The sequence below is a fragment of the Dromaius novaehollandiae genome, chromosome 4, assembly GCF_036370855.1.
Source record: "Dromaius novaehollandiae isolate bDroNov1 chromosome 4, bDroNov1.hap1, whole genome shotgun sequence".
Lineage (NCBI taxonomy): Eukaryota > Metazoa > Chordata > Aves > Casuariiformes > Dromaiidae > Dromaius > Dromaius novaehollandiae.
The window spans coordinates 58,340,185-58,363,641 of NC_088101.1; the positions used below are offsets into that span (position 1 = coordinate 58,340,185).

At 38.3% G+C, this 23,457-nt stretch overlaps 1 protein-coding gene across 1 annotated transcript in view; it reads left to right on the forward strand.

Annotated features, from left to right (window-relative positions):
* Positions 1–736: 736 nt before the first annotated feature.
* The window catches only part of CHIC2 (cysteine rich hydrophobic domain 2), a 30,763-nt gene continuing 8,042 nt past the window's right edge, over positions 737–23,457 (forward strand). The window contains exons 1-5 of the mRNA XM_064511147.1: positions 737–1,060; positions 6,520–6,574; positions 6,717–6,872; positions 20,969–21,025; positions 21,192–21,251. Of these exons, the coding sequence (XP_064367217.1) occupies positions 942–1,060; positions 6,520–6,574; positions 6,717–6,872; positions 20,969–21,025; positions 21,192–21,251 (447 nt within the window). The 5' untranslated portion in view covers positions 737–941. The remainder of the gene's footprint in view (positions 1,061–6,519; positions 6,575–6,716; positions 6,873–20,968; positions 21,026–21,191; positions 21,252–23,457) is intronic.

Genomic DNA, 23,457 nt, shown 5'->3' on the forward strand with positions numbered 1-23,457 from the left:
CCAGCCTTTGCATTAGCTTTCAGTTATGACCAATACCAAAACTACAGAGAGAAAACAAGAGTCTTGTTCATTTTTAGCGGGTTTTTTTTGTTGTTGTTCTTTTTATAGTCTTAAAAGGGGAATGACTGTTCCTCTGGAATTGCACTGTTTGTCTGTTTTGCTCTCTGGGCAAATAAAGGTCTCAGTGTGGTGTTTTCCCTGGACGTCAGGAGAGGCTGCGGGTGGGCCGGCAGAGCCAGACACCGACAGCACCCAGGGACATACAAACGTTTGGCACTAGCCCTCATCCAGCTCAGCCGGCCTGTGAGGACCGCTTCCCACACATTGCTTCAAGAGGGGGGACAGAGGTCGCTCTCGGTGTCACCGAGCAACCCCTCAGTTAAAAGCAGGCCCCAACCCCCTCCAATTTCTTTCATGGAAGCCCCAAAAGGGCTACAAAGGAGAAGTGAGAAAATACCCGGCTAAAACGATCCCCCCCCCCCTCGCCCAAGCACCGCCAAGGGGCACGTCTGAGCGGGCACCGCAAGCGGAGGCAGCGCAGACACCACCCACCCCACAGCCCAGCCACCGCCCAACGGCCCCCGCGCGCGCCCCCGCCCGCCGCGCTCCCGCCCGCCGCGCTCCCGCCCGCGCAGGCGCAGTGCCCGCGCGCTGCCCCGCGCGGCCGGGGGGCGTGGCGGGGGCGGGCGGCAGCGGCGGCCGGATGTTGTTGTTGTTGTTCCTGCCCCGCCCACCCTTCCCCTCCCCTCCCCCCGCGGAGGGTGACGGGCGCTTCCTCGCCCGGAGCCCCAGCCGCCGCCGCCTCGCCGCGGCTCCCGCTGCCGCCGCCCGCCCCGGCCTCGGCCTCGGGGGTCCCCGCCGGCCCCCTCCTTGCGGCCCCGCCGGCCGGCTCCGCCGCGCCGCGCCGCCGCGGCCCCCTCAACGGACGCCCGGGCCCGGCCATGGCGGACTTCGACGAGATCTACGAGGAGGAGGAGGACGAGGAGCGGGCGCTGGAGGAGCAGCTCCTCAAGTACTCGCCCGACCCCGTGGTGGTGCGCGGCTCCGGCCATGTCACCGTGTAAGGGCCGCGCCGGGGCCTGCGCGGCCGGGGGGGCGGCGAGGCGGGCTGGGGGCGGCCGGGGCAGGCCGGGGCGCCGAGCCGACAGTCGGGGCGCGTCGGGAGGGGCGAGCGGGGGGCCGGGGCCGGGGCCGGGGCTGGGGCTGCGCCCGCGCTCCCCCTCGCCGCCGGTGGCCGTGGTTGCCGTGCGGCTGCGGGAGGGCTCTCGTCGGCCCCGCCGGCGGCTGGGTGCCGCCCGGGGCTCGCTCTCGAGAGCAAACCTCCGGGGAGGCGCGGAGGAAACGGCTCTGACTTGGGCTGTGACTAACAGAGGAATGTAAAGTATTTGCTCGAAATGACGAGCTGACAGGAAATAGGGTGCGTGTGTGTGTGTATGTCTATGTGTGTGAATATGCATATAACAGGTACGTGTCTGTGCGTGACTGGCCTGTGCTATCGCCTAGGGTTGTTTATATCTCAGTTACTCCATCCCATTTAACACGTGGCAGCTAATACAGCTCTGAAGACTTGTAAAAAAAGGGAGTCTGCAAGTTGAATGGGTACATCTAAAATCATGTTAAGATAAACAGAATGGGTACATCTAAAATCATGTTAAGATAAACATTGCGTCAGTGTGTTTAACACGGGAGTTGTTCTGAGTTTTGTTTCGTGAGCATTTGGTGTCCCTGAAGATGTAGCAGCAAGGGACAAGTGAGTTAATGTAGTCTTTCTCAAGAACCTATTAAATCGGGGTATTTTTCCTGCAGTCAGTTCTGTTGGGATCTCTGTACTGAAGCGCAGCAGTTGTCAGTTATGATGAACAGTTTCAGAGGTTAAAATATCAACCTGGAGACACAAAGCAGTCATACAAACTTCCTTTTTTTGTGTTCACTGTAGAGCAGGACTCAACTTGTGACAGATGCATAGAAGTTGAAGATGTATTCTGCACTTCTGACTCCTGTGAACTGTACTGGTTTTGGGATACTGATCTGTTCAGAAATCTGGAGTTAAATTTAGTGTAGGAAGATAGCACTTTTTTAACATTACTAATTTAATATTTGGTTGGTATTATGAAATACCAACTGCCAGACAGTACAGTTTGTTATCTGGTTAAAAGCAGGGGATAAGACATGGTACGATACTGAGAGAGATTTGGAGGCTTGGAAGAATGATGAATGGAAGGGAAGATCACTAAAGTAATAGAAGCATGTAGCTGAGCTGTCAAACATATGATTTTGTTTTGTAGTTTATTGGGATCAGAAGTTGCTACCATCCAATAGCTGTTTAACTTCTTTGAAAGTAAGCCCGTAGTCTTAGTCAGTTTCTGCTAAGCAGATCAAAACCATCATTAGATGGTTGTCTTGCTGGCAATCGCAGAAGTGTAAAGAACTGAAATGGAGGCAAACGTTGATTTCTTCTCCAATGGGTAAAGGTAATATATGTGAGATAAGGTCAGGGACCATTAATGGAAGCACAAGGAAGCTTGCATAGCCTGTCTATGACTAGTAAGGAAGTTGTAGTTGCTTCATTAATTGTTCACTTGGTCATTATTACTTTAAGATCTTCCTCAAAATATTAGTTCTTTAGCTTTTGGACAAGCAATGAAATATGAACTTGTGCTTCCAAGATCTCCATCTACTGTATTGTGCCAGCCACTTCTGCCTTTTGTAAAGCTTCTAAGTTTTTCATCATTGATCAAGTAGCTTATTACTAAATGTAGCTCACTTTCAGAGCACTCACTTGATGAATTTAAGGAATAGGCCAGGTCCTATATGTAGAATTAATGTCTTGTTTAGTATAAAAACATGTATGCTTTTTTAGGGTCTTGAAAAAATTATCGGTGATAAAGTAAAGCAAATACCAAATCCAGTAACAATACAGTACCAGATCTCTCCCTGACTATGCAGTTTAAAGAGTTGCTGACTGCCTCTGCTATATGTATATTTAAACAAAAGCTTCCTCTTCATAGTCTATTGTTGTATCCTCTCTAATCTTGCACAGAAGGCATAATGTTGAGTTTGAAATGTGTCATTTCCATGACTACAGAAAAGGCATTTACTATTACTTGATTGCATCAAACAGACAGTGGAAATATGTGAGAGTCCTTTCTAAGCCTGGTAGTTAAAAGCAATCAAGGGAATACAGGTAAATACTATCCAAATACAATGTATGAAGACTTTCTCTTTTCAGGGTGTGGGGATATTTTTAGTGCTGAAAGTTAGATTCTTAAAGTCACTGTTTTAGAATTGTTTGGCATGTTCAAACTTTTTTTTTAAATGCCATTTTTAAATTTTCAGGTAAACAATTTTCACACCAGCAGATTCTACATAGCGTGGTACACAGAAATAATATTTGAGGTGGTCTCTAGTTACTTGAGGTTGTCTCTCTTAATGGCAAGAATCTTAAAACGTCAGAAAATGTAAAGCATTATATACATTACCTAAATGAATTGAAAATTCAAGGTATTTTGGACTTGTTTGTAAAAACATGTTTTTGTGGAAAGATACATACGTGATGGGTTTGAAATTGCTAATAGGATAGTGGTAGCTCGTGTGGTTGTATTTCCACAGACTGTTTTCCTGGGCTTTTCTGGTTTTGACCAGTTGAGATGTGTCTTATATATACCAGACTATTAGGCAGTGAAGTTGGATTTACGAGTCTTTCGCAGTAGCAGAGTGATGCAGAGCAGCCATGATGTACTAGTAAATGCCCTTCTGTGCTGTTGTCATCTTAGTGCATTATGTGCAATGTAAAGTAACTGTTTGGAGGGGGAAAAGACATCAGAAGATATAACTTGACCCAAGTACATTCCTTTATTATTAACTTAAGTCTGCTTATGTATTTTTGCAGCTTACTTTGTATCAAGGACATATGAGTGAAAACAGGACTAAGAGATGGATGGAGAGTGTTAAGGAATGATGGAGTACATATTTGTTTTCTAAGGGTTGTGAACATACAGAACTAAAGGGCCAAATTGAGAGCAATGGAAAAATGGTTTAGTCCCCATTAAATTGGGGGAAGAGGATTGTTTGTGTGTTGGTTTGATGCATTAGGAAGAGCAAAGCTGCAGGCTGAGAAGAGGTTGCAGGTTGGCTGAGTCTATACTGTAATCTTTTATACTTCAAAGATTCCACCTCTCATCATTTCCTTCTCTCCACTGTATACAAGGGCAGGAGCTCAGATGAACCTTTCAAGCAGAGACATGTTCAAGAAACACTTTTTCAGGTTCCAGGAAGGTTAAAGAAAGTACACATGCATGAGGTGAGCATGGATCTGTTGAGGACGTAATGTGAAATGGGAAAGGCATAGGGCAGGCAGAAAAATGTATGGGTCACTGAAGATGGAGAATTGTGCAACAGAAAGCTAGTGCTAGATGAGGATAGCTGTCTGAGGAAATGCAGTTCCAAAGTGTCATTGATATAATATGTTTGATTTTTCAGACCTTGTTTTTGCTGTTCTTTGCCAGAGCTGTTGTTTCTGTACAGTGAAGCTTTAGTAGTGTTATGTGGAATTTCTAGTCTTTTAATTTCTGGATTACAGCATGCAGTCAAGAGTGATAAGGTTGGGATCACATCATTTACTTACCAAAGCTTTTAATGTATGGAGTCATTCTTTTTTTACTACCTGCTTTTTGGTAATGAAATGTGATGTGGAAAGCTTGGAATGAAGTTGGTAGCTGGAAGAGTTGCCTTTGCTGTTCCAGTTTAGCTGCCCTATGATGTATTAAACATTGCCACATGCCTCAGCTACAGAGTTACTGTCACTTGCTTATAACTTTAGTATAACTGTATTGGTCAAGGCTTCCACACTGAAGGTCTGTCTTAATGTGTTTGTAAATTTCTACTAAAGTAATGCAACTATTTCCAAGCAGGAGACTGGGGGGAAATTTTATTTTTGTCCCCACTAAATCCAGCACTTTCTTTTATCTGTTTTAAACCAATCTTGTAATAGTTTTAGTGAGTGCCCACTGTTGTGGGATTTGATGATTAACAGTTAATCATTCACCTTATCCACTGCTTTTCTGAATCTTTGTACTTTGATCATATTCCCACTCAGCCTTCTCTTCTCCAAGTTAGTATCAGCCTTGTTAGTCTCATAAGGCAGCTGCTTCATCCCCTTAGTATAGCAGTCTTTCTTCTCTCTGCTTTCTCTAACTACACGAAGTCCTTCATGGGTGCCAGAACTGCACATGGTACTGAATGTGTGGGTATAACAGGATTTTATGTAGAATCAAAATGATGCCCTCTGTGTTTTGTTAATCACCTTGCTAGTATGTTGTTGCCATTTCTAGCTGCTGCTGCATATTGAGCTGATATTTTAGGAGAATCATCAGTGGTGATCTCTCTCCCGAGCTGTTGCTGCCAGTCTGAGTTCAGCATCATGTGAATGTGGTTTAGATTAGCTTTCCCAACATTCAGCACCTTTTATTTATCTACACTGAAGCTCATCTGCCATCTTTTTGTCCACTCAGTTTTGTGAGGTCCTTTCGGAGTGCCTCACCATTGCTACAGCACTTGACTGCCCAGCTGATTACTTGGACGAAGTTCTCCATTGGCATGCAGATCCTTCAGTCCATTAGGAAGAAAAACATCTGAAGAATACCTAGCTGTTCAATAAGCGTATTGTCAAAGTGAATTATTTCTTTGGTATCTTCAACCATCAAGCCTCAAGTAAACTTTTATGCACACAGTTGAGTTGTATGTAATTGGTCTTGCTGCCAGTATTCAAGTGTTCTTGAGCAATTTAACTTCTGATTTGTGGTGTTTGTAGTATCTGATAATAAGACTGCTTTGGTTTATATTCAGAAGGTTATGAACTTAAATTTTACACTGACTGCTATTTAGCTTATTAGAGGCCAGTCATAGAGTTTCATCAATGGATTTGTAAAACTGTATAGTCTGTATTAGAAGCTCTTCTCCATATTGGATGCCAGAAGATATTCACATTTGCTTTGAGCTTTAGGTGAACCTGTTATCTTTAAATCTTCTGAAATCCAGAGTAGGCAGTAATTCCAGATTGTCTCACTCCTTCATAACTTTACATTCTTCATTATTCTGAGTTGAGTAACAGTGGATGAACTTTTTTTTCAAGATACACATGCATTAGGGAGAAAAAAAATTCAAACTGTGGCATTAATTTACTTATGCCTCCCCCCTCAGGTACTTCTCTTCAGTTTTCACACTTGCTATTATTGCTTAAAAGGATTTTGAAGAGTTTGGGGAAGAGTCGACAGTTTCAACGACTTTAAAAAGAAACTATGGGCAGGATGGTTTTCAACCTGTTTACAATAATAGAATTTTTCCCCTCATTTTCATCTGTTAGGATAATCTTGAGGATTACTTTTAGCAAAGAATATTTCTTTTTGAATTTGATGTTGCTCTGATATAACTCTCACTGTATTATGAGATGCTTTTAATTTGTGTTGTATATTGTTTTTTGTGTGATTTTTTTTTTTTGGTATCTTCATTTTATTTTTGCAGATTCGGACTGAGCAACAAATTTGAAGCAGAATTTCCTTCATCTTTAACTGGAAAGGTGAGTATCTGTGAATAAGAACTTGGAATTTGAGTAAGATTTTGTTATAAAAGCAAGAGTTCTAGGTATAATGCAGCTTTTTTAAGAGTAATTGATAAATCACACTGCTGTGGTACTAGGTTTTCTTTTTTTTTCCTCATAGGTTGCACCAGAAGAATTTAAAGCCAGCATCAGTAGAGTTAACAGTTGTCTTAAGAAGAACCTTCCAGTTAATGTGCGATGGCTACTTTGTGGATGCCTTTGCTGCTGCTGCACTTTGGGTTGTAGTATGTGGCCAGTTATCTGCCTCAGTAAAAGAGTAAGTTGAACTATTCTTATCATTTTTGATTAAAAAAAAAAAAACAAAGTCAGAAATGTATTGTTTTGTTCTCATATTGCATTTTCTCTGCCTGTAAAGGCTGTATGATAGGACTTACCAGCTTTGCTTATCATACTACGTAAAGGTACAACAGACACCACTCAAATTTTGAGCTTATAACTCAATGCGTGGTAGTGTAGCTGAATCTATCAGAGAGGACCATGTGCTGTACAACACTTATGTTTCATAATATTGAAATAGCTTTCAAAATGCTTTTTATATTAACATCATCTTCTTTGTAACACCCTGCTTAGGATCATCAGAATTTGACAGTGATTGATTGGCAGTCTGTTGTGAGGAGTTAATGATTACACTGTGGTCTTAATAGCCATAAGTTTTGTTTACACAGGCAATTTTTTGAAGACAGTAACTGACTTATTTGTTAGATTTTCCTTCGAACTTGTAAATGAATAAGATTTTGTACACTAATGGTTTGAAAGTAGTGTGTTGTCTCTGTAAACACTGAGTGCCAAGTGCATTGTTCACAGTGGAAGCCCCTTGCATGTGCATGTTTTTTCACCTTCCTTTCCTCAGTGCCAATTTTTAGGCTACCCTCCCATTTCTTCTATTTTTATTAACATAAATATCCTCTTTGCCTAGTCCCATTTCACTTCTTTGCAAGAAGTCTCTGTGCTTCCACATCCTCTCCTGTATTGGTACTGTTTGTCCTTCCACTTCTTGGCAAGAATGGTGTGTATTCTTTCTTGTGTAATATCTCTTAATACTACAAATTTGTGTACAGTACACTGGACACTGTCATGCTTTTCTTTATTCAAGTCCTCATTTTACTTGGTTAGTAAATCAGGTGTTTTAAAGTTAGCGGTGATCATGTGTTTTTTTGCAGTCTAAGAGAAGTTTAAAATTTTCTTTGCACATCTTTTTGATATTGATTTGCAGTTCTGAGTTTCTGCTCAAATACTCACACATGCAGGTGGCTTCATTAAAACCAGGAATTAGGCAAGCTGCTTTTGTAGTCTTAAGTTGGTATCATTAAATGCTGCAAAAGCAAAATAGATGCTTGAAACCCACATGTACCGAAAAAAAATTTTATAGAATGAACACTGCACATAACAAATCCCATACACTTTTTTGTATGATCTAACTTTCTGTGTTAAGAAAACATCTGCAGTTTCCTCAGTTCTTTATCTTAAAAATAAATAAATCATTAAATACTTAGTCCGTTTGATTTTTTTGAGAGATTGCTTAAGACTAGTTTTAATCATATACAAAATAAGGTACAAAAGTTGTCTTAACCCTGTTGCTAATGTTGGAGTCCATGAAAAAAATATTGTTGGCTTCAGTGTGAAATATATCAGAAGGTTTTGGGGCTAGGTTTTAGGTCTTTAAGGTGTCATGAACTAGTGGGTCTCCTGTAGAAGTATCATATATGTATATCCTGAAACTCTGTTTACAGCAAATTAAAATTGGTTGATTGTTGGTCACTGACAAGTCAGTGATTTAACTGGCTTGGAGGGAAGACTACCTTTTCCATTCCAGGCCTAGCTCTGTTCGTTACAAACACAAGGGAAGCTTGCATTGCTACTGTCCATCTTTAATGTCTGAAGCGCATGCTACTGCTGCTGTTAGTATATGACTCATTTTCCCACATAATGTGCTGTTGTAGCAGGAAATCATAGCAGGATGTTACATGGTAGTATAAAATGATGTCATCTGCTTTTGGTGGGGGCATGATGCTACAGGCCCACATCTTCTGTCTGGTGCCTCTTAATCTAATACTACAAGTCACTATTAATCAACTTTTTTTAATACATTGTTTTAACTTACATGGTGAAAAAGGCAAGGGCTTGTAGCATCTGAGGCCAGAAACCAGACTTCGAAGCTGAGGAAGGAGGGTCTGTGTGGGAACCCAATAAAGCAACAGTTAGAGAAGTGCTTCAGTTGAAGTTTTTCTGGGGTAAGGAATTAAAGTAAGCTCCCCTCCAAAAGGACAAATCTGGGAAAAATATGTGGATGTTCTGTTCAGAGCAGGCTGGAAAGTGGTTCGTGGTTTGCAGAAAGATAGAAAACGAGTCTCTGGAAGAGTGAACGGCAGGAACAAGGGCAGCAACTTGAGGCTGAAGTTCCTGAGGTAACCCTACAAGTACTGCCCAGATTGTTGGTAAATCTCTCATTTTTTCCTATCAAAACTGATACCAGGAGATGATTTAGCAACGTCACATCTTTTTCTGCACCTAAAATTGGGTGACTTACAGGCTCAAGCTTGAATGTCCTGCATTAGTGAAACTGAAGATAGGATTCTGCTGCCTAAACATAGCATCTGTGGCCATTGCGGAGGCTGAGTAGCACATCCTACGTCATCTGTTCGCCATGCCAGAAGAGTAGAGATCTTTCGTGGGTCCTGTCTCGTGTCCCAGTCTCTGGTCTGGCCTCTGACACCCTACAGCATTTCTGATGGCACTAGATGCCTAAGTTTAGGCAGCTCAACTATTTCCTCTGACTAAAAATTATTTAATTCCATCTGGGGAGTTCAGATGTTGTGGCACCATTATTTGTCCATATCAGCACTGTGGCTAACAGAGGTCTGCTTAGAGGGTTGGTTGTCCTCTAGTCCAGAATTTAGCGTCAGTTGGACATCTGAGGAGTATTGTATAGAGAGGAATAAATTAACTTGCTCTTAAAGGCAAACTGAAAGGGGCAAGAATGCTTGCCCAGATTGAAACTCTTAATCCTGGATCTGGCTGGAGAAGACTTCTCCCCACTCTCCCCCTTCTGGCATAATAGTTAAGCAGGACAGCTGTGGAATATTTTCAAGGACTTATTAGGAAATTCTAGTGTGGGAAATAATCAGCAGGATTTGTAATGATTCTAGTCAGGACTACTGTTCACAGAAAAGCAGTGAAGAGCTATCGTCACTTGAGTTGCTTAAATAGTTTTATGTGGTTTCAACTTTTTCTCAGTAGCCTCAGATTAGGAAAACAGAAAGTGACTTAAACCATTTTAGTTCCCCTGACCTAGAGTTAGATGTTTTGTGCCCTTTAAGATCTCAGTACTGAATTATGTCCACAAGCTTGTAAGGTTTTCTCTTTTGTTCTGGAATTCCCCTCAGTTCATGTCAAAGTGCTGTGGCAAGTGCAAGAAACTAATCATATCTGTTTATGGAAATGGAGACGGTGAGAGTCAATGCGTGATCTGAGTTACCTTGGGCCGCTCAGCAAGCTGAGAGCAGTTGTGACTATAACCTGCTTCATCTAGGTTGCAGTTCGTGATCTGCCCAGTAGATTCCAGCAAAACTGACAATTAAGCAATTTCATATTCTTGCGCTAAAAAACTTTAAATCCATAGAGTGTTTTGGCTTACTGCTGTGCCACAGGTTTTGCTGATACATGGCAAACTAAGATATTCAATGTAAAGTAATCACTCCTTATATTTGAACTGTTGTACTGCTAGTCTTTTATTTTTACTGTATCTTGGAAGAAGGTTCTGATGATCAAAAGACCTTCCATGCTTTGACTTCTTCAGACCTCCTTTCACAGACAAGACTCTCCAGCTATAAATGTAGCCACAAGAGCCAGTATCCAAGATTCAGTTCTTGAGGAAACAGGGATCCGGGATGACCCATGGCTGCTTCATCCCTTCAGCTTTTAGATTTAATGGATTCCTTTCCACTGACACTCATAACTTAGAACAATTTTTAGGGAGAGTAGAATCCTTAGACATAATCAGAGTATCTGTTCAGAAAGTCAGAAGTGCAGCTTACTGGTCAGCCAACAGAACCTGAGCAACAGTCTCTTAATGAAGAATACAGAAGGTTACTTATCTTATAGTACCTACACTTCTTTGAGAATTACTGTCCAGACAGACTCACTTTGCTAATTCAGCCCTGTCATAAGTGATTGATTTCTAGTGAAAAGAGTTATTTGGAACTTGCCTGTGTTACACCCTTTGCTACAAGATCATAAAAGACTCCCAAGATAGTACAATTAGTCTGATTTTGAAAGCAGGATGGGGGCATGTCCACATGTAGAACTGAAATTTGTGTATAACTTGCTGTAATTGCACAAGAAAAATATACTATCTTTCTTTGCCTTTTTTGAATCTGCTCTGTTTGTATTGTAGCCAAACCAGATAGATTATATTGTTGACAGTTCCTAAGTGCAAATTGTTTTTTGCTGAACTAGAAGACTAGCAAAGTTGTATTGTTAAATTGCATATACAGAGATCTAACAAGTGGGAGTGTTTCTCAGGATAAGATTTTTGTTAAATGGAACAACAGTCTTAATTAAACAAATACTTTTAATGCAAAATAGTAATTTTTCTCAGAATGGCCAATTAAGAAATGCCCATTTTAATGAGACTAAGTCAATCTACTGCACTTGTAAACTGGCATTGTACTTTGCAGTTCTTGTTCAGGGAAACATTTTTTTAAGGTTTACACAGACAAAATGAAAACTGCAGTTTCTGATTTTGTGGAGATTATAATAATTCTCTTAATCTTTCTTTATCTGTATTCTGTGTGTTTACTGCCTTTCATAGTCTTTTTTTGTCTAATGTGGGAATGCTATCACATGAGAATATATGATTTTTGAAATTACATAAAAACTTCCAATGATTATGCATAAAATGAGAATATATGCTTATTTTCTGTGCAGTGAAAAATAAGTCATGGGTTTCTCTCCTTAACTCAGCAGGTGCTTCAAACTAGAAATTTATTAAATCACAGACATTTGTAAGCATAATTGTTAATTATATCATTTAATCCATTTCCATCCAGTGAAGGCTTTTCCTTCACTGTATTTTTCTTTTCAGTGCTTTGTTCAATGCTAGTTTTGGAAGTCTTTGTACAGTATTGTTTCCTTTCTTCTTTTGCCCTGAAGTATTTGAAAAAAGGCCTGGTACCCTTCACCAAAAAAATAAATGTTTAATTTGATTCAATATCTTATTGCCTCTCTCCTTTTAATCTTGATTGGATTTTGGTGAATAAAAGCTGCATGAAAATTACAGGAAATATGGTCCCTCATTTGCAGATCTAGATCATCAATGATCCTCAGCAGTTTCACTCATAGACTGTACTGTCCTTTCTGGGACAAGTTCCAGATTGTACAAATGAATGATTAAGTCTTTAAGGTATTGTTCCTTAAATAAAAAGAATGACATAGTGAATTATAATTCAAAAAGCACTACAGGCTGAGGTCCCCATTTGAAGCCACTTTTTCAAACGAATTGACACTCATTTTCTGTATTAACTAAATGCTGTAGTTCCCAATGTGTAAATGGGATAAATAATTTCAACAGAAACAGTACCAATGAAAGCTATGATAGAATTACAGTACCTCTAGATCTCTAAAAAGCTTCTATTCTGCAAGTAAATTGCATGTTTCATTAAGCATTTTTTTCAGAAGGTTCATGGGCAATCTTTTAAAATGAGTAGAATGAGATATTTAAGAGCTATCTGTACTAATGCTTTCAAGAGCTGCTTGTTTGTTTGTGAATTCACACAAAGACGATGAATGCTACTTAAGCCTCATCATTAGTTGTCACTCGCATAGCAGTTTACATCTTCAAAGTGCTGTATAAACATAAGCTAATTACTGCTTTCCAAAGTATTGATGAAATTAAATGTGTGGTGGAGGAGCTGGAATGAATTTTGTTTAGATACAGTTGTCTTGCCTGTCTGTAGATGATACTGATGTTGAAACACATTAGCTCAGTTTGTAGCAGCTATGAATACATTTCATGTATTTGCAAAACTGAAGAAAAAATATATCTTCGCCCCTCTGTATCTGCTTGGGACTTGGCACTGGAGCTCTGATCGCATAATACTTTTCCAAACAGTTCCTTGAGACAGTTACTTAAGACTGTTAATGCTTTTATCTCTGCTCTGACAATTTATATGCTAATTTAATTTGGAAGAATCTTTAAAATTCTAACATACTTATTATGTTTATCTTAACCAGAACAACATGTGATTCTACCTTGGTTTTAGTCAGCCCAGTAAGACTTTTCTGAAGTAGAGTTTGCATGTATCAAATACGCATTCATTACCATTGTTGTCAAATATACTAGTAAATTAGTATGACATCTCTGATCATCCTAATATTAATCAAAAGAAGTTTATAAATAGGACTAACATTTTCATATTATAAAGCCTTCACAGTGTCAAGGCTAGAGTATATAGAAGAACTCATAATAATGCAGTATGGTTTTAATATTGCTTTTCATACTGTCCCATTTGACACATTTCAAATAAATGTGAGCTACGTGAATTTCACATAGTGAATATAGAACTGTTCTGAAAAAAACACGTTCAAAATGTTATAACTAATTGTCATTTCAGAAATCAGTTTAGGAAGGGTCATTTTTTAGGGTCCTGCCTTCAGCTTGATTTTAGTAACTTGTAGATGATGCCAAAGAGGAAGAATATGCAAGCACTTCTGTGGAAAGAATTAGAATTCAAAATTATCTGAAATTCATATGATAAAAACAAAACAAGTACAAAGCACGTTACTGAAGAATAACTTCATAGACTGCAGTGTTGCCCCCCCCCCCCAAAAAAAAAAAAGGATTGCTGATTATGTATGAGGTAATGACATATCTCTGCCTCTCTCCCTGCTTCTCCTCAAAGCCAGTCTTGCTCTGGGATATATCAATGTTTGTTTTACTTGGTCTTTTAAGCACAGCAGGGTAAAATGTTGTTCTTCTCTGCTTAATACTTCTCTACTTAAGTGGAGCACTGCCAGTGACTTAAGCACTACATATAAAGAGAGTAATAAGTTATTCCAGATGGAAAGTCCCCAAAGTAGGACAAGAAACTTGACCAGTGATGAAAGAGTTGGGGGAGGGAGCAGTTTATCTGAGAAAGAGAAGGCTAAAAATATCGTAAGTCTTCTACCAAATAAAATGTACCTATAAAGAGGAAAGTGATTAGTTGCTTCTCATTTTGTCTCCCGTAAAAATTATTTTTGCTGAAGTTTGGAACGCATGTACTGAATTTGGAACAAAGATGATGGTGATGGAAATTTTTTTTTTTTTAGGGTAACTAGATTTATTTTTTCTGAATAGGAAATTCCATATAATAATAATAATATATATATAATGTAGTAAATGCAATATAAATAATAAACCAACAATAATATAATGAAAATATTTTTCAAATAGGACAAAACAGGATGAGGCTACCTGTGATTCTGTAATTTCCTGCTTCAGTGCTAGACAGACAAGACACTGTAGAGGCTCTCCCTTTCAAAGGGCTCATCCTCTTTGGCATACACACTGAAATATTGCATTTTGCGGAGGTTGTTTTTCTGTGTTATTTTGCTAAAGTTATTTTGCCGTGTTGTGCTGCCTTTCAGTCTTTCTGCCCATGTGTCTTTCCTTCCATTCTTGGCCCCTTGGTCCTGATAGCAAGAAGGCTTCCCATATATTAATAAATTAAACCTGGGAACATTCCTAGGAGTTGGAGCTTTATAATTTGTACTCCTAGAAAGGTCCCTGGCAGGCTTTTGGCCTGTATTGTGTTACAATTCCTAGGCTTTATCAGAATGCTGCAGGCACTATGGGTGGTTTGGAGGTTAAGAAAACTTTCTAATATAGATGTAAGCTTTTCCCTGCCAGCTGGCTTCAAGTGAATGAGAATGTTTCTGGGTGCTGTTTCATTTTCTAGTAGAGATGTAACCTGAGATTCTTTAGTTTCTCCACCTGCGCTGGGCCTTGAACTATACTACACAGCACTTTACTGGATATTTTGAAAATAAGCAGCGAAGGCCCAAGCTAACATCTCTGTAACCTTAAAAAGGACGTGGAGATGAGTTTCTTCAGTTTTCATCCACATTCAAATTTGTAATTTCCCTGCAGTGGATACGGGTTGAGTTATTTGGTGGAGATTAAATCCTGTTCTTGTCTCTGTTATGGTCAATTCTGTCTTCCGTGTTTATCTTCTGTGGCTCTTTCTGTGAGAATGTCCTTCAGCAGGAAGAAAATGACAGAGAATCAAAGCTGGAATTTCATCTTAAATAAGTGTTTAACACTTTTATTCTATAAATTCAAGGTCAGGATAACAACACTAATTATAATCCTGATGCTTCAGGGATCAATTCAACATCTGTCTGCCTTGCAAAATGCATTTCTCCACATCTCCATCAGGCCTTCTCAAGGGAAGTATATTAATTTTGCCAAGGTGTCAAGACCATTTTCAGTACAAGGCTTCTTCATTGTAAGAGGTTTCCACAAAGGTTGGCTGCAGTCACTTAAGATGACAGGAAGTAGCTAGATATTCTTGTTTGGAGACCTAGCTTATACAGGATGTTCCTCTAGTTAATATATCCATTGGCCTTAGCATCTTGAGTCTGTTGGATAGTCAGAGTAAATTTATGTAAGACCTTTGTAATTCAGCTTTTAGGAACTTCCCTGGACAACACCTCTCTCTGCCACATGTTTCTATTGCAGGCTGAATTTTGGATACTGGCAGAGGTCTTGAAAGCAGTTCATTTCACTTCTGTTCATGTTAGCTGAATGGTAATTTCTCATTCTGTGCCATGGCTTTAGACAGTATTCATCCAGTATCCATCAGTGAGTGGACTGGTGATAATACTGCAGTGTGTTCTCCATTGTTTTCCTGGATAATGTACACAAGATGTGTTTTCCCATTTACCTTCTCCATTTGCATTGATGTCTGTCTAAGCATTAGCACTTTTTTAAACAGTCTTAAGAGCTTGAAAATCAAAGTTATCAGAGTCTCTGAGAAATGTATATTAGGTCTTTTGCTGAGATGCTCAAGACTGTTACATGCAGATAATGTCAAATAATGCTGCCATCTTTATATCCACAGACAATGTAAAGAGAAAGAGATCCTCCTAGAAAGTAGTTGATCTGATCTGGTTCATTAAGCTTTGAATTTATGTCTCCATGATATATCCACCCCAGGTTGAGAAGAGTAACAATACAAAGTGGGTCAGCTTATGGATAATATGAGCATGTGGGGGAATATCCTCAGAGCTGTATTTTAAAATGGGAAATTTCCTGAGGTCAGCCTGATATTGCTAGTTCCTTCTGCTCCAGAATTTTGGGGAATACATTTTTCTTTGCCTGATGAGGAAGTTCGGTTTGTGCTTTCGTCTGGCCTCATTTTCTGCCCAGAAGAACCCCCTATGAGGTAAGACAAGGTGCAGTAATAATAAATTTGTTGGACAAGGCTGTTATTCCAGATTCTTATGAAGAGCACCAGAGTGCTACATTTATTTCCATATTTTCTTCAGTCCAGTGTATGGGTTTCACTCACCTTCTTGCATGGATACTGCATGGTTCCTGGGATGACCACACATGCACTAATATTTAGTAAGAAATATCCTGACTGTGATGGGAAAGATGGTACAAGATGTACCTAGGTGCCTGAGCAGACCCCTTTTCAAGCCAGTGTACGTGCTGAAGCAGATACTCAACTATCTCAGGACTCTGAAATAAGCTCAGGTTTCACCTGCATCATCTTTGCCCTTCACAAATACATAATTCCTCAGTAAGATAGAAATCTTACCAGTTTACACTTTCTGAAGGGTTTTCTTTGTGATGCAGTGTTCAAGGTGGAGATTGTCTCCATATAATGGAAGATACCTGTAATCCAGTTATGCACATTCTGATTAAGACTCTTACATTTTCATGTCACCAGTATTAGCCTTAAAAATATGTAGACATCTCTCTCAGTCCACACAGTATAAATGCTATAGAAGCAATTCTGTTAGTGACACTGTCCTGCTCAAAATCCAAGCCTTTTTCCTCCAAGCTCTGTATACAGCATGTTCACATACATTTCTCACACAGATATAGTTCATCAGTACTTTATTGAATGTGTGCAAACTATATACCCAAGCTATTAATTTAAGTGCATTTTTTCACACACTGCGAAGGTATTTGGTTGTGAGACATGATCTGGGGAATGTTGTGGCATGTTGAAAGTGAGCGTACAGTTGTGTGACTCAGTTATCTATGAAGTTTATACGTTATTGCTTATACTGGTAGCTAAATTACTTGGGTACATATTTTGTAGACCAGTTTATATTTGTTTGGAGAATAAATACAAAATTCTAGCTTCCTTCATTTCTTTCTTTAAGTGAGAGGAGATGGCATAGTTCAAGTACTGATAAGATCATAAGGCTTGCTTTCATGGTGTTTAATACAAATTCTGGCCATCTGAGGATCAGCAAAAACCTGTTTAAATGGGTCTCCTAGTATTTTGAAATTTGAGTGTGAGGTATATTTTTTTCAGATAGATTCAAAATTATTAATACTTGTTTGTGGTAAAGGTTTATATAAAATAATTTGAAAGTCTCCGTGTACTGTTTATTGGACTAGTGTTGCACTAAAGCCAAAGATCATATGGTTATAGGGAGAGATTCTTTTGTTGTTTGCAGAAGACTATGAAAAAAATTGGTAGTGGAGAATCTTGTTACTACTGTTCATATTGTTTTTCCATTTAAATAAAGACAAAGGGAGGTACTCAAATTAGCATCATGCTGAGAGTCATGTAAGATCCTTTAGTTTAATATTGGTATTCTACCAGTCATTCACTGACTTACATCAGGACTTAAGGTGGCTCCAGCCCATTCATTAGTACTGTTTTTGGTGTGACATGTAGGTTCCAGGTCACGCATTGCAAGAAGAGACCCTTTGGCTGCACAGCCTCCCTGTCCAGATCATAACCGCATCAGTAAATGCATCCTCACTTGATTAGATACTGCGAAGACATAGCAGAAAGATCTTGCAGCTTGTAATACAGATAACACTTCAGTTGTATTCGATACTGCCTTGTTTGCACATGACAAGTTCATACTTAGTCTTCCTGATTTTTCTTCATGTTTGAGGGCAAAACTTTAGTCTGCTTATTTGGGAGCAATGTGAATTTGTTAATGTATATTCAGAGTTGGGCTTTTTTTGGTAGCCCAGTGGGGAATTTTTCAAAAGGTGCTATCTGACATGAACATCTTTAAAAATCAGTTATCTTTCAGAAACATTTCATTAAGCATTGCAACTAGATAGGTCACTGAAGAAATTATCCATAGAATTTTGTCAAGTGGGCATTAAAGACCATCTGCATTTTTCACTGAGTATGTTACAAAACATGCTTTCTTATCAGTAGTGTACTAAAAAGTCTATTTGAATTGCAGTTTTAGCTTTGTTCAAATATTGCTGTAGGTTTTTTAAAGAGAAATTTTAAAAGCTGGATAGTATTAAATCTTCTTAATAAGCAAAGCTCTCTTCCACTTAATTTGTGCTTTTGTTGTGGCTAACAAATAATTTGGTGTATAGGTTTTTCTGTACACCATTGATAGAATATATAAGCTTGTCATCCTAGTGTGCTGGAAATGCTACACTCACATCAAGTGTTTCTTTCTGGTTTTGTATGTCCTCACCTGCTCCTCACTGTAAATCATTGAGATGTCAAGAGCAGTGATTAATTAAGCTGCACGTGCAAGTGCTTTTTTTTTCACCTGTCAAGTGGGAAGAAAACTTACTATAGTGAATTGTGTGATGCTGTTTAATTCATCTCTTTTTATCCCAAGCTCTGAGGTTTGCAGAAATATTTTACAGTCTGTTTTTCATTAATGTTTTTGTATCTATAACGTGTCATGGTTTGGGAACTGTAAATATCCTAAGTCATACTAAAGGAAAGACCGTATTGTAGGTTTGGTACATAAATACTCATCGTCTTGAGGTTGCATGTGTTTTCATCTAATGCTAGTCAAAACCGTACTAATTAGAATGACTTTAAACTGGATTATTATTTAAATAAACCAATTAATACTACATAGCTACTGATCAATTTCTTATTTATGTGCATATGTTGTAATATATATATAATTTTATTGGCATTTGAAAAGCTTAGATGTTTTTCACACTCTTTTGGGCAAACAATGTAATTAAATTGTATAGTGATCTTAATCTATTATTAAAAGGTCCTGGAAAGGAAGATTACAAGGTAGATTCAGGTTTTGAATCAGTTTTGCCATTGGTTTAGCAGCGGGTGGGCAGGCAGATGCCTGCTCAGAGTAGAACCTATTGCCATTTTTCACCATTGATAGAGTAGCCTTTCAGAGTCAATGAGCTCTGTCAATGTGAGCTTGTCAAGGCTACAACTTCATAGACCTGAGAGGCGGTTTGAGAGGTCAGCCCTTTTCAGGTTTGCTGTGATGCAAATGAACTTTAATGCTTAAACAACTATTGGAATTTTTATGTCTGCTCCTTGTTCTTTTTTCTTCACAAAGTCATTGACGAGACATTCAGTGCTTTTTAAATTGGAAGTTGCATTGTGCTAAAGACCTAGTACAGATTTACGGAGGGCTGAAAGCAGTTAGATCATGTTCTTTTCATGGTGCGATTAGAATCAAATCGATTTCCCTACAGCCTTCAGCATTCAGATGGCAATTTTAACAAAGCTTGGGGGCTAGACAAGGGACAAAACGACTGAACTGAATGTTAATTACACTCTGCAGCCTTATTTTCTTTTGATTTGGAGCTGACTGGCAACTAAATTAACAAAAGTGTGACCATAACTGCTGCCCTATTTTCATTTAAAAGGAGAGCAGACTCTAAAAGGCTATCTTTACAAAGAAGCAAGTGAGGTCTGCTGATTATTGTTAAAGGGCACTGTCTTTAAAAACATAATAATAATAATAACCCCCAAAATACTTGATTCCAAAAACTGATGTGATAAATTAGTCACTGGCACGTCTGATTCTACCCTCTGATTCCTTGACTTATACTTTCTAAAATACAACGTAATAAAAATTCAAGGTGATGATTACTCACAGATAGCAAAGATCTAGTTTTTAGTCATGTGACCACAGTTCATCCTTAGACGTCTTTCCACGTGGCCACTTCAATATTAAGCTAGAGAGTAACTGACATTTCAAAACCAAAATATTAATATTTGATGGGACAGTAATAATTTGCTGTCTAATTTTTATTTTGTTCAGATATTCTTGTTTGTCATAATAGCATTTATTTTGATTTGTTAGGGTTCATTTACAGTACTTGTGTTTCGTAGTAATAACAGCGAGATGCTTTCTCGTCCCTTCCCCTCACCCCTCTATGCCTTGTAAGGAAGCTGCAGCTGCAGTAAGTTGTATTTGATCCTTGTCATTGCTCCGTCCTTTTGCACCTGCAGCTCTGTTGGTCTCATCTTAACACCTGGCACCATGAATTATCCTCTTTTTATTCATAGTCAGTAGCAAATCCCATTTAGAGCTAAGCAGTATATATTCTGGCAGTCAAATGACCATAAATGTCAGAATGTATTTCTCAAATGTAAATATAACTGAATAATTATACTGAAAATGCTCTGAGACTTTACAGCAAAGAATGTCCTTCTTTAATACTACCATGCATAGCCTTAAAAGGCTTTGAAGGAAAGATTTCAGAATTCTGTGTCTGAAGTGTCCGGTCTGGCAAATACAGGCAGTTAAAACTTTGGAGCTTTAGAATCCTAAAGACTAGATTTTCTCTTTATACAAATCATAGATTTTTTTTTTTTAATATTCATTTGTACAAGTTAATATAACTTTCTGCACTTGGATTTCCCTCTCTAAAATTTGGACATAAGCATAACAAAAATTTCTATTTTGTTTGCTCAGAGTATTATACATTTGTACTTGACCTACAGCATTGCAAAATGCAACTGTTTGCAACATTTGTCAGTTCAAACACCAACCTTTTAAGAAGCAGTGTATTCAGGCCACTGATATTAGGGAACAGTGTTCCTACATTTGTACTTGGATCACTTGAAAATTGCTATAAGAGGTTTTAAAGCTGTAACTGCTGCAAAAGAAGAAAAGCATATATATGAGCAGTTTTTTTTCAAAAGTGGTTAATTTTTTTCCACACAATTTTGAAGATAGTTATTTGCATGTCATAAAGGGTTGTTTCTGTTCTAGTTACTATTTAATGCCAGAGAAGTTTTGATAGTTCTAGAGACCACCCTGTACTCAGTCACTGTCCAGTACCTCTCCCCTTTTCACACAAAAGCAGCTGCAAAACAAAGTTTTTCTAAGACCAGTGAAGAGTAAAATTCTTTCTCATTTGTCTTCCAGACACGAAGATCGATTGAGAAGTTATTAGAATGGGAAAACAATAGGTTATACCACAAGGTGAGTGCCGCAGGGAGCAGCTTCGTACTGTTGGAGTTTGAATTGCACAGTATGGAAACAGATGCTTTTGTTGAACGAAAAATATGAAAGGTGGACAAATGGGCTAGTCTGTGTGCTGCAATAAAATACAGCTCATTTTTCTTCTTTTTCTTTCCTCCTTGTCTAGCTGTGCTTGCATTGGAGACTAAGCAAAAGGAAATGTGAAACGAATAACATGATGGAATATGTAAGTTAAAGGGCTGTTTTGTGAGTTTCTCTATTAAATGATCATTTATTTTGCTTCTGATCTTATTCTTTTCATGATTATTAATCAGTAAAGGTGTCAGGAGCTTAATCGCCTGAGTGCAAGGATTTTCTACGGTTCACAGATGCATGGTTTCATGTGCAGGCCTGATTTATAAAGTTATGAATGACTTGAAAACAAGGCTTCACTGTGTTCTGAAAAATAATAAATTAATTGCCAAGATAAAATAGCTTGAACATGTGTTGATGGAGTGTGAAATTTTAGATGCTGTATAAAGAATAACCACAACTTTGGTTACGCAGCAAGTCAGATATGGCTGTTTTATATAATGCTAATCAAGTCTAAAAGTATGGAAGAAGACCTTTCAACTAAGCTGTTGGAGCTTAAAAAACCTTTAGCCTTTTAAGATTTTAACTGCCCCTTACCTCAACTGTCTAGAAAGTATCTTTATTTCTAGCTGGTGTCACTAAAATATTTTTTAAGTCAGTCTCTGAAATAAATTAAAACTCCAGTCTTTAGCTGAGATTCCATAAACCTTTCTTAGAAATATACAGTGAGAAGTTACATGGAGTTTCAAATGAGTAATATCCAATGTGGGTTTTCAGTTTGTTTAGCTGGCTGCCTTCTTCCTCTTTTGTTGCTCTTTATATTTCCATTTTCGAAATCTCTTGGAGGTAAGCAAAGGGTACTAAATAGAAGGAAATTAAGCTGCTAAATTGTAAGGCACAGTAGAACATGCAGAATTTCTTTAAAACTCTAAGAAGTGGAAACAGGAAGGGGTTAACTTTTGCAAAACGAAGACTAACCCTTGGGAAATATCTACTATATTACTTCTAACTTATCTTTAATCTTTCATTATGTGATATTATGTCTATTCTTTGAAAAAATTAACCTATCATAGCATATTAAAATAAAGACCGATTAAATGGTTGGAAATTATCTTAAAATCGTCTTTTCCTGTGTTAGCCTTTCCCCTTTTTCCTGTTTCTGTACTAGGTCTTATTTCTAGCCTGAAACATAAGAGATTTTTAAAATGCCCTTTTTACAGAGTACCTCTATTCAGTTTACTGAACAAGTAGAATTTTCGTATCATTATCTATTCCATAAACAAGTTAATATTGATGTAAGATATATCACTATAAAAAGAATAAAGCAAATTTCAGTATGTTGATTTGAGCTTTACCTAAATGAAAGTGTGTTTTTTCTCTCACCAGAAGTCTTTTTTTCCAGAGAACTTTGTTGCATCGAATCTTTTGCAGATTAAGTTGAAGCAAAACAAAGTGCTAGTTTTCAAATACAGTATGGAGTATGGCCCAGCAACATTTAAAAATAAACATTCATTACTTAAATAAGATTTAAAATCAGTTAAGCTCTTTACATTAATAATATGGATGTGTTGTCACATAGTTTTACAGGATCAAGATCTAAGATTTTCTTTAATATTTAATTTGTAAAATATCTAATAAGTAATCTCTATTTAATTGAACGAGAAAATTTTTGCTAAACTTTTCTGCACCATTTTCAGCTATCTAATTTGCTAGTCTCTTTAAAGTTGCCTTTATTTTGTATTCATGGTTTAGTTTATTAAAAACTCTTACCTTCAATTTTTTTCAAAATGAGTGCTTTAAATTAAGCTCTTGTACCCAAAGCTTAGTGCTTTGTTCACTTGACGTTCTATGTCCGCTGTTGCAGATGCTAAACTATATATGAGATATTCTGAGTCATTTGACATAAACATAGACTTCCAGCTTTACATCTTCCACCCTTTTTGAAACCCGGCCTGCATAGCAGATGCATCGATAGCATATGACAATCAGCTCAGGTCAGCGGCCAATAGAGTGCAAGGAATTTGCAACACTTCTGAAAATCAAGGCACTTCTGAATATGTCTAAAAATATAGACTTAAAAGCCCGATTTTGAGGTTCATTATTTCAAAGTGTTGGCTTCAGAGATCAAAACATAGCCTTTTTTTTTTCTTTTCTCATGATCAATATGCTATCAGAGATAAAAGCATTTATGCTGTAAACAGCTAAGTTGTTTTCTTCTGTCACCTTAATTTAGCTGCTGAAATACACGAGTTACTTTGTTTCCTGTATTGCAGTCAGTAATTGGTACCTAATAGGTTTTAATTTATGAAACATTTTACAGTCAAAAACTTTTAGAAATTCTGTTTTAACTTCTTGGAAAG